The sequence below is a fragment of the Muscardinus avellanarius genome, assembly GCF_963383645.1.
Source record: "Muscardinus avellanarius genome assembly, chromosome: 3".
NCBI lineage: Eukaryota > Metazoa > Chordata > Mammalia > Rodentia > Gliridae > Muscardinus > Muscardinus avellanarius.
In genome coordinates this window covers 35,525,194-35,537,413 of record NC_137788.1, presented here as the reverse complement: position 1 = coordinate 35,537,413, position 12,220 = coordinate 35,525,194, and the positions used below count along the sequence as shown (strand labels likewise).

The 12,220-nt window shown below is 45.1% G+C and overlaps 1 protein-coding gene across 1 annotated transcript in view; it reads left to right on the top strand.

Annotated features, from left to right (window-relative positions):
* Positions 1-12,220, top strand: part of ZMYND12 (zinc finger MYND-type containing 12) — a gene marked incomplete at both ends in the record, with an annotated part of 35,049 nt that overhangs the window by 10,301 nt on the left and 12,528 nt on the right. Inside the window, 2 exons of the mRNA XM_080691391.1 lie at positions 2,922-3,063; positions 5,480-5,651. Coding sequence (XP_080547517.1) covers positions 2,922-3,063; positions 5,480-5,651 — 314 coding nt within the window. The remainder of the gene's footprint in view (positions 1-2,921; positions 3,064-5,479; positions 5,652-12,220) is intronic.

Below are 12,220 nucleotides of genomic sequence, written 5' to 3'. Positions count from 1 at the left end.
GCCCTATTTTAGACTTTTTATTTGGAAACAGGGTCTCTTAAGCCAGCGAGGCTGGCTTTGAACCGAACCAGTGTGATCGTCCTGTCTCCGCCTCCCAAGCGTGGGGATTACAAGGGTCCGCCACCATGCCCGACTCAGAGTATCTTTTTAACCCATCCACACCTATATGCCTTCTTATCTTTAAAATGATAACAGATTTTCTTGTGTTTCAAAGAGTCAATCCCCCTGGGGTTGGGGGCATTGGCCATGCTTGCTCTGTGAACAGCCCCCGGGCACTGAAGACAAGTGGTGGTACTCAACCACACCATGGTTGCACTGGTGACGGGAAACATGTTTGTAAAGTGTCTCCCAGGGCCTCCTCAGTGTAAATTTCTTTCTCTTCCCCAAAATAAGGGCCCTCAAATTCATCAATTCCAGTGTTCAGATATGTAGAAAATAACCTTAAACAACATAATGTTGTCTTTGTTGTTATGGATTAAGCAGAGTGGCCACACAATCTTGGTGTGATTTTGGACTGTGAACCCTTGGCTTGAGAAAAGACCTCTTTCTTTTTTGTTTGTTTTGGTGGTACTGGGGGTGGAACCCAGGGGCTTTCTACCTCCAGGCTATGCTTCCAGACCTATTTTATATTTTATTTGGAAACAGGGTCTCACTAAGTTGCTGAGAGCCTCACTAAATAGCTGAGGCTGGCTTCAAACCCATGTGATCCTTCCTGTCTTAGCCTCCCAAGCGCGGGGATTACAAGCATGCGCCACCACGCCCGGCAGAAAAGACCTCTTTCACCACCACCCCCAAACCCTGGCACAGTGTTTGCACACCATCAAACAACCACATGAAGGAAGAGCTTTGTATTATCTAAGTAGAGGATGCAATCACAGAGAATTTTTCAGTTCTTCTTTCCCTGTTTGTATCCCTTTAATTTCATTCTTTTGCCTTGTTGCTCTGGCTAGAGTATTGAATAGGAGTGTTGATAGTAGGCATCCTTGTCTTATTCCTGATTTTAGAGAAAAGCTTTAATTTTTTCCCTGTCTGGCATGATGGTAGCTTTGACTTTATTATATATTGCCTTTATGATGTTGAGGAAGGTCCCTTCTATCTCTAATTTCTTTAGAGTTTTTCACATGAATGGGTGTTGGAGTTTGTCAGATGCTTTTTCTGTGTCTATTGAGATGATCGTGTGATTTTTGTCCTTGCTTCTATTTATGTGATGAATTACTTATTAACTTGCACATGCTGAACCAGCCTTGCAACCCTGGATGAAATGTGGGAAAAATAGGAACTCTTATACATTGTTGGCAGAATTGTAAATTAGTACAACTATTATGGAGATCCATGTGCAAATTCCTCCGAAGACTAGAAATGGAGCTGCCACATGGCCTTGCTGTACGCTCCTTGGTATCTTCCCCAAAGAATTAAAGTCAGAGTTCCATAGTGACACATGCACATCCATGCTTATAACAGCACAATCCGCAATAGCCAAATTATGGACACAACCTAGATATTCCTCAACAGACAGATGGTATATACTATGGAATTTTACTCAGTCATAAAGATGAACACAATTATGATATTTGCAGGAAAATGGATGAAACTAGAGGATATTATGTGAAGCGAGATCAGACAGTCTCAGAAAGTCAAAAGTCATATGTTTTCTCTCATACATGAAATCTAGAGAGAAAACAGGAAACAAGAGGAACTTCAGATAAAGATCAATAGAATAGTCAGCCCAGCAGAAAGGGGACTGGAGAAGGGAGGTGGGGACTGGAAAAAGGAGAACTGATGAAGGACACCGTTCAATAATGCTATGTCCATATGTAGAAGTATCACCACCAGTCTTCAGAGAGAGAGACCAATAGAATAGTCAGCCCAGCAGAAAGGGGACCGGAGAAGGGAGGTGGGGAAGGGAAAAAGGAGAATTGATGAAGGACACCGTTCAATAATGCTATGTCCATATGTAGAAGTATCACCACCAGTCTCACTAACGTGCACCGTGTACGAGGGAGGGAAGCGAATCCCACCAAGTGCTGTGTGCATGTATGCTTGTATCACTTTGAACCTCATTCTGAGGTATAAGTACAAAGCACCAATAAAAGCTTTTTTTTTTTTTTTTCTTTGTGGGTCTGAGGATGGAACCCAGGATGTTCGACCTCCAAGCTACAGCCCCTGCCCTATTTTTTTTATTATTAGGGTTTTTTTTTTGTGTGTGTGTGTGTGTGGTACTGGGGTTCCTGGAAGCCCTTCTACCTCCGGGCTATGCTCCCAGACCTATCTTATACTTTTTTATTTGGAAACAGGGTCTCTTAAGCCAGCACGGCTGGCTTCAAACCTGCGTCATCCTCCTGTCTCCGCCAACTAAGCGCGGGGATTACAAGCGTGTGCCATCATGCCCAGCATTTTTTTTTTATTCTTTATTTTGAAACAGGGTCTCACTGAATTGCAGAGGGCCTCACTAAGTAGCTGAGGCTGTCCACGAACTGCAGTCCTCCCATCTCAGCCTCCTGAATGCTGAGATTACAAACCTGTGCCACCATACCCAGTTAGTATTTTTTTTTTTTTTTTTTTGTGGTACTGGGATTCCTGGAAGCTCTTCTACCTCCGGGTTACGCTCCCAGACCTATTTTATACTTTTTTATTTAGAAATAGGGTCTCTTAAGCCAGCAAGGATGGCTTTGAACCTGCACGAGCCTTCTGTCTCCGCCTCCCAAACACAGAGATTGCAAGTGTGCGCCACCACGCCCGGCTAGTATTTTTTTTTTTTTAAAGAATGATTTATGTCTCAGGGGGCTTCGGCTTCCTGGCTTTCTGGCTTGTGTCGGGCTGGCTTTTCTGGTGTCTGGGGCTAGGCTGTCTAGGCTGTCTAGGGCTGTCTAGGCTGTCTAGGGCTGAGGATATGGTAATGAAGTCCCTGTTGTCATTGTCAGTGGTGTGGTGCATCAAAAAGCTGACTGGGGCAGCATCCACGAGAAGATATGCCAGCTCCTGATCCCTCTGCGCACGTCCATGCCCTTCTACAACTCAGAAGAAGAACGGCAGCATGGCCTGCAGCAGCTGCAGCAGCGACAGGTAGGGCCTGGAGGACTATTATGGGGCTAGCTCGCCGGTGCGGTTAAAGTACCCCAGGCAAGGGCTGCTCTGTGCTGAGGTCAATAAATTGTGACTTCGGTAAGAGCAGAGGCTTTGCTTTATGCCAGCAGCTTCTCAATCTCGCTGTCAGTTGTTTTCCACATATTTTCTGCACGCTCACTCTTTTAGTTTGCTAGGGTGACCCTAACAAGATGCCACAGACTTGGTGACCCGGATGGCAGAAAGTCATTTTCTCACCTCCTGGAGGCTGGAGTCCAAGTTCAAGTGCTGCAGGCTTGGTCCTTTGAGGCCTCTCTTCCTGACCTTCTTGCTGTGTCCTTACATGGTCCCCAGTGAGCACAGGTCCCTGGTGTCTCCTTGTGTGCCCACTTTCTTCTTATAAAGACACTGGTCAGGTTAAGCTAAGGTTCACTTTAGTGGACTCACTTTGGACACGATCACCTTTCTTTAAAGGCCCTATCTCCAATCACTTACCATTACATTCTGAGGGACTAGAGGTTAGGGCTTCAACACATGACTTTGTGTGTGTGTGTGGTACTGGGGATGGAACCCAGAGGCATTCTACCACTGAGCTACACACCTAGCCCTATTTTTTATTCTTTATTTTGAAGCGGTGTCTCACTGAGTTGCAAAGGGCCACACTAAGGAGTTGAGGCTGTCTACGAACCGGGATCCTCCTGTCTCAGCCTCCCACATGCTGGGATTACAAGTGTGAGCCACCACGCCCGGCTTTCCAACACGTGACTTCTGAGGGGGGTACAGTCCATCCAGTAGCATCCACATATGACAAATACTGTGAGAGGAGCCTGGCCACAGACTAGGAACTTTAAAATTGATGCGCAGAGCCAGGCATGGTGGCGCAGGCCTGGAATCTCAGTACCTGGGAGACTGAGACAGGAGAATCACAGCCTCAGCAACATAGAGAGACCCTCAACAACTTAGCAAGACCCTGTTTCAAAATTTAAAAAACTTAGCCGGGCGTGGTGGCTCACGCTTGTAATCCCCGCGCTTGGGAGGCGGAGACAGGAGGATCGCGCAGGTTCAAAGTCAGCCGGGCTGGTTTAAGAGACCCTGTTTCAAAAAATATATAAAATAGGTCTGGGAGTATAGCCCAGAGGTAGAAGGGCTTCCAGGAGCCCCAGTACCACCAAAAAAAAAAGAAAAGAAAAGAAAAAAAAATTTAAAAACTTAAAAAAAAAAAAAGGGCCGGGGGTGTGTAGCTTGGTGGTAGAATGCCCTTGGGTTCCGTTCCTAGGACCAAAAATGAATGAATAAATGAATGAATAAAATGATGTGTAGAATAAATTAAGATCAGCAAAACTAGTTCCTATTATTAGGCATTAATAGAATATTATTATTTAAAGAATTAGTTCCTTATAAGCCACAAATCTCTAAAAACCAGGTTCATCAATTTTAGTGTTATGATACCTTGATAGTAGCCTGAGAACAATGCAGAAGTAAAAGTTGTTCCTGATATTAGCTAAGTTGGATAATTTTAAAAGAAAAAAATGAGGCATTTCTCCCCAAATTAACTCAGATAGGAAGGCGGGACGTTTTAGGTCATCCTAAAAAAAATCTATAGATTTTTGTTTGTTTTGTTTTTTGTGTGTGTATGTGATGGTACTAGGGATGGAACCCAGGAGCATTCTACCTTTAAGCCACAACCCCCAGCCTGATTTTTTTTTAAAAAGGGTCTTATAGCTGGGTGTGGTGGCGCACGCTGGTAATCCCCGCGCTTGGGAGGCTGAGACAGGAGGATGGCATAGGTTTGAAGCCAGCCTCAGCTATCTAGTAAGGCTTTCAGCAACTTAGTGAGACCCTGTTTCCAAATAAAATATAAAATAGGTTTGGGAGTATAGCTCGGAGGTAGAAAGCCTCTGGGTTCTACCCCCAGTACCACCAAAATAAATAAATAAATAAATAAATAAATAAATAAAATAAACAAATAAATAAGTAAATAAATAAATAGGGTCTTCCAAGTCTCTGAGGCTGGCCTAGGAAAAACATAGGATCCTCCTTGTTTCAGCCTCCCAAGTACTGAGATTACAGGTATGTGCTTCCATGCCCAGCTAACATCTATACTTTGCTAAACTTTTATTCAGAATACAAGACTAACACACACATATTCATCTAAGAGCTTTATACTGAGAACTCATGTCTGCCAAGCACTGACCTAAGATGCAATGACCCATATTTCTGGACCTCGAGGAACCCCCAGCCCAGATCTGCCTTCTCATGTCGCCCATCTTGGACCTCACATCCACCTTAGTGACCGGCAGGCTCCTTCTGCCTTCAATCAGCTCAGCAGATGCTGGTTCCTTCTCCAGGTGTGACTGTGTCCCCTTCCCCTTTTCCCGTCACACCATCTCCAATGGCCTCTTTCTATCTCCCACAGAAGCATTTGATTGAATTCTGCTATACTGTTGCCCAGAAGTACCTTTTTGAAGGAAGACATGAAGATGCTGTCCCAGCCGCTTTGCATTCCCTTCGCTTTCGCATGAATGTGCACGGCCTGAGTTCAGTAGAACTTGTGCCTGCCTACCTGCTGTTGGCCGAGGCCAGCCTCGGTGAGTGGAACTCACTTAAGATCCCCCGGGAGCCCTTAAGAAGTACAACGTTGGGCCGGATGTGGTAGTGCACGCCCGGAGGCTGAGACAGGAGGACTGCAGGTTCACAGCCAGCCTCAGCTCCTTAGGGAGACCCTTAACAATTTAGCAAGACTATGTTGAAAAAATAAAAAGAGCTGGGGGTAACCAGGCACGTTTGTCCACACAGTACTTGGGAGGCTGAGATAGGACGGTCACAGGTTCGAAGCCAACCTCAACAATTTAGTGAGGCCCTCGGCAGCTTAGTGAGACTGTTTCAAAATTTAAAATAGAAAGCCGGACGTGGTGGCGCACGCTTATAATCCCAGCATTTGGGAGGCTGAGACTGGAGGATCACGGTTCACGACAGCCTCAGCTACTTAATGAGGCCCTCCACAACTCAGTGAGACCCGTTTCAAAATAAAGAATAAAAAATTGGGCAGGGGGTGTAGCTCAGAGGTCAAATGCCCCTGGGTTCCATCCCCAGACCCGCAAAAAAAAAAAAAAAAAAAAAAAAAAAGATAAAATAGGGCTGGGGTGTAGCTCAGAGATAGAATGCCCCTGGGTTCAATTCCAAGTACAAAAAAAAAAATGTGCAATGTCGAAATGTTGGGTCTTGTCAATGATCACAGAGTCCGGCCTTGACAGGGGCGCCAACATACCTTCTGTGGAAGAGCAGGGTTGCTGTGAAGTTTGACAGGAGCTGGAAAAGAAGATGCCCCACTATTGGCTACAACTGGCAGCAGGCCACTCAAGCTGGCCCGTGCACAAGGAAAACATCCATTAGAATTCTGGAGTGTCCTAAGGAAACTGAAGCTTCACGAGGCACTAGAATTGGGACATTGTCAAAAACCAGGGCTCGTGCTCTTAGTTCCTCTCTCGAGGTCCTTAGTTCTTTTCTTCTCTGCTTCTCTCTGGTCATCTGCTCTGATCCCCCTCTCTGCAGATCAGTTGTTAATTCCCTATGCTCGCTGTAGAAGACAGCTACCCAAAATATTACATGAAGTTCTTGAATTTACATGTCTTCTAAGTTCAAAGTGGGCAACAGAAACTAGTTAGCACTTGATTTCTAATTACAAATTTCTGGGAGATAAAATTGTTGATCCAGCTTAAATGTGGCATTGAACTTGGTTCTCTGAGGTCCAAACACATAATTCTGAGATATAGGAATCACTGCTACAGATGGCAGAGACGACTCCGAGAGGGGAGCACAGGCATGGCAGACACCCACACGGAGGCTCCTGCAAGAGAAGAATCAGCATTTTGAGAGGCACTGATATTTTTGGGGCAGGGTGGTACTGGGGATTGAGCTCAGAGGCATTATACCTCTGAACCACACCCTCTGGCCCTATTTTATTTTTATTTTGAAACAGGGTCTTGCTAGGTTAATGAGAGCCTCACTACTTGCTGAGGCTGGCTTTGAACCTGAGATCCTCCTGTCTTAGCTCCTCACGTACTGGGATTATTTTAGGCGTGTGCCATCACGCCCAGCTTGTGGAACTTTTTATTTTTATTTTTATTTATTTATTTATTTATTATTATTATTTATTTATTTATTTTTTTTTTGGTGGTACTGGGGTTCCTGGAAGCCCTTCTACCTCCGGGCTACACTCCCAGACCTATTTTTTACATTTTTTATTTGGAAACAGGGTCTCCTAAGCCAGCGCGGGCGGCTGGCTTCGAACCTGCGCGATCCTCCTGTCTCTGCCTCCCAAGCGCGGGGATTACAACGTGCGCCACCACGCCCAGCTTTATTTTTATTTTTTTGGTGGTACTGGGGGTGGAACCCAGAGGCTTTCTACCTCCGGGCTATACTCCCAGACCTATTTTATATTTTATTTGGAAACAGGGTCTCACTAAGTTTCTGAAAGCCTCACTAAGTAGCTGAGGCTGGCTTCAAACCCGTGTGATCCTCTTGTCTCAGCCTCCCAAGCGCGGGGATTACAAGCGTGCACCACCACATCCGGCTTGCGGAACTTTAAAAAAAAAAACTATAGGGTTTTATACACTGGACTATCACTTTATGGATATTTGGGGGTTCTGGGGATTTAACCTAGAAGCATTCTACCTCAGAGTTATACCCTCGCCTTTTTATTTTTTATTTTAATTAATTAGTTGATTAATTGCAGTACTAGGGATTGAACCCAGGGGCATTTTACCTCTGAGCTCTATTTTACTACAGCATATTTTACTTTTTATTTTTGAAACAGTGTCTCACTAAGCCGTGGAGGGCCTCACTAAGTGAGGCTGAGGCTGGCCATGAACCTGCGATCCTCCAGTCTTAGCCTCCCAAGAACTGGAATTATAGGCGTGCGCCACCACACCTGGCTATAGGCCAATCACTTTTCAAAGCATCTCTCTGTTGTTTCCTCCTGACTGGAACCAGGTAATGGATTTTTGGCAGGAACGTCACAGAGGTGATGTCAGGTGCTTCTCACCACTCCTCTGACAAGTGTTTCAATTTTTTTTTCATTACCAATGATGCTCATTTCATTTTATTCTTATCCACAGTCATAAGTGATTTGAAAATATTTGTTGGAAAACTCCAGGAATAAACAATGTAAAATAGTTAAATAACTTTTATTATGGTCTATTATAGTTGATATATTTTATTATACTTATCACTATTCATTTCTTACTGAGCCTAATTTATAAATCAAACCTTATCGTAGATATTTGTGTAGGGAGAAGCAGAGTATATAGGATTTTGTATAGTTAGAGGCTTTGGGCCTCCACCAGGGGCCTTGGAATATGTCTCCCATAGGTAATGGGGACACTGTGATAGAATGGTTGTTTCAGTTCTTGAGTTTTGTGCAGTGCTAGAGAACCAGAACATGGGGCCTGCGACTTTGAGGCTAGCTTGTATCATGCTATTCTGTAGTCATGCCACTCTTCCTAAACCTTTTTAGTTACCTGTCTATAGACAGAATAAGAGCAATTTAATTAAAAAAAAATATATATATATTTTGTGGTACTGGGGATGGAACCCTTCTACCTTTGGGCTATACTCCCAGACCTATTTTATATTTTTATTTGGAAACAGGGTCTCTTAAGCCAGAAAGGCTGGCTTCGAACTTGCGCACTCTATTTTCAACTCTACAACGAGGCAACACTTTTTGTTTGTTTGTTTGTTTTGTTTTGTGGTACTGGGGGTGGAACCCAGAGGCTTTCTACCTCCGGGCTATACTCCCAGACCTATTTTATATTTTATTTGGAAACAGGGTCTCACTAAATTGCTGAGGCTGGCTTTGAACCCGTGCGATCCTCCTGTCTCAGCCTCCCAAACGCAGGGATTACAAGCGTGTGCCACCACACCCGGCTAACACTTTTTTCTATAAAGTAGAACAAGTATTCCCAATGTTCATCTCAATTACATTATTAAGGTGACATCTGCCAGGCTTTTCTGTTACTTTCTCCCCTTTGCAATTAATAATTGTAATTTTACTTTTATTTCTATGGGGCAGAACTTTGAAGCCATATAAATATCCCAGTCTGCATCATCTTCCAATGGTTTCATTCATTTATTTTTATCAGTAGAGACTCTTGGGTTCCTGTTTTGTTCAGTGGGTTCTAATTCATTACTGCTATTAATTTGGTGCTCAAACTGTTCCTTTTTGGCCAGTGGCCTTTCCCTTTCCTGCTTTCTTCCCCAGCGCCTCACCACATTCTTTTATCACCTTCCTGCTTTATGGAGCAACCTTCAAGGAGCCCTGATTTCTTTCCATGGAAAATTAAACTGGGAAGCCAGGGATTATGCATTAGACTTACTCAGTACTGCTGGGTCTTGCTGCTCCTAGGCCTTCTCAGTGGACAGGGATGAGGAGCATCTGTAACTGTATATATACAGCATCTGTCACATCCATCTTTATTTCTATGTCTGGATGTATCACCTTAAAGGAGGAAAGGTTTCTTCTGACTCACAGTTCCACGGATTTAGTCAGTGCTCAGTGGACAGGTTGCATTTAGGCCTGAGTTGCGGAACACGCACATCACGGTGAAAGGATGTGACAGAGGAAAGCCTCAGGGCAGCCTGGGAGGGAAAGAGAGAGAGGGAGAGGGAGGGGAAGGGGGAGAGGGAGAGGGAGAGGGAGGGGGAGGGGAAGGAGGAGGGGGAGGGGGAGGGGAAGGAGGAGAGGGAGGGGGAGAGGGGGAGGGAGGGGAGGGGGAGAGGGAGAGGGAGAGGGGGAGAGAGAGAGAGAGAGAGAGAGAGAGAGAGAGAGAGAGAGAGAGAGAGAGAGAGAGAGAGAATTGTTGAGCACACAAAGGGCAGGGGAGGAGATAGGATCTATGAGCAGGCCACTAGCAACCTACTTACTGCAACCAGACCTCCCCTTCTAAAGTTTCCATCACTCCCAGCGGTGCCACCAGCTGGAACCAACCTTCCAACATGAGCCTTTGAGGGCATTCCTGATCCAGATAACACTAGCCTCTTGAAACATTAAATAAATCACATTGTTTGGGCATTTGCTCCTTTCTTATCTTAGAGACTTAGAGATTCCTCCAGGCTGAAGTGGAAAGCTAACAGACACTAAAGTATTTCCTTCCTTTCTTCTGGAAAACTTTGAAGTGTGTGTGAGTGTGTGTGTGTGTGTGTGTGTGTGTGTGTGTGTTGCTGGGAATTGAACCCAGGGCATTCTACCTTCAAGCTACACCTTCTACTTTATTTTAATTTTATTTTTTATTCAGAAACAGGGTCTGCTAGGTTGTTGAGAGTTTTACTATGTTACTGAGGCTGCCCTCAAACTTGCAATCCTCCAGTCTCAGCCTCCCAAGTACTAGGATTACAGCTGAGCAACACCACACCCAACAAACTGGAATTTTAATTATGTAGAAATGGCATTTGTAAAGCGCACTTGTAATCCCAGTACTTGGGAGGCTGAGACAGGAGGATCTGGGTTCATGGCTAGTCTCAGCTACTTAGTGAGGCCCTCTGCAACTTAGTGAGACACTATTTGAAAAATAAAGAATAAAAAATAGGGCTGGGGGTGTAGTTTGGAGGTAGAATGCCCCTGGGTTCTATCCCCAGCACCACACACACACACACACACACACACACACACACACACACACACACTTGCAGTGACACTTCCAGGAGAGGCCACCCTACTCATCTTCTGCCAGCATTGTCAGCGCTTTGGGAGCAGGAGAACTTGGGTTCAAATCTCTGTTCTTTCTTTACTGGCTGGATGATTCTAGGCCTGGAGTTCTTCCTGACCTCAGGGCTGGACTGTTCATCTCTCCCTAACACACAGCTGGTTTTATTCAACCTGCAGGTGTGTGCCTAAACATTACCTTTTTTTTTTTTTTTTTTGTGGTACTGGGGTTCCTGGAAGCCCTTCTACCTCGGGGCTACACTCCCAGACCTATTTTTACATTTTCATTTTGGAAACAGGGTCTCCTAAGCCAGCGCGGCTGGCTTCGAACCTGCGCGATCCTCCTGTCTCCGCCTCCCAAGCGCGGGGATTACAAGCGTGCGCCACCACGCCCGGCTAAACATTACCTTTTTAGAGAGGTGTTCCCTGGTGGTCCAGAGGAGCTCCCCCCGCCCCCCCCCCCCCCCCCCCCGGCCATTTCTTGGCACTGTTGTGTTCATTCCCTCCAGGAGTTCGCAGACTCAGTTACCTCTGCCTGTGATGCCTCCTCCTCCTCCCTTATCTAACTGGAAAATGCTGTATTCATCCTTCCAACCTGTCACACCCAGTGGACCCAGCCCTCCCACTCCGCTGTCCTCCATCTGCTCAGAGAACTAAACGTTTCCTCTTCTCTGCCACTTCCCAGCCTCTGGTTTCTATCTTTACATTTACGCTGTTAGGAATCTCTGTGTCTTCATGTTTCACGCACCTTCCCTCACCCCATCTGTGAGTTTTTTTTAAAGATAATGTTTTTTATTCACCTTTGAATCCTTATTACTCAATGCAAGGACTGGCACATAAAAGATGTTCAATTTGCATCTATACTTTTTTATTTGTGGGTCTGGGGATAGAACCCAGAGGCATTTGACCTCCGTGCTACACCCCCTGCCTTATTTTTTATTCTTTATTTTGAAACAGGGTCTCACTGAGTTGCAGAGGGCCTCACTAAGTAGCTGAGGCTGTCCGTGAACTGTGATCCTCCAGTCTCAGCCTCCCGAATGCTGGGGTTACAAGTGTGTGCCACCACGCCCGGCTTCATATATACTTTTTGAAATTGAGCTATAATTCACACACCATAAAATTCACCCTTTTAAAGTACAATTCAGTGGTTTTAGCAAATCCATAAGGCTGTGAGGCCATCACCATTAATTTCTAAAAAGATACCCTTAAGTGTTATCAGATTTACTGCCTGCTGTCCATCCCTACTCACCCCCTTTGGCCCCTTGCCACCACTAATCCACTTGCTGTCTGTGGATTTGCCTACCGTGGACACTTCACATAAATGGAACCACATGATACGTGGCCCTTTGTATCTGGCTTTCTTTGCTTATGAAGGTAGGATGTTATGTGTGGATGAGCGCTGTTTTCAAGTTTCACTTACATTGTAGCATATATCAAGACCTCATTCTTTCTTAAGAC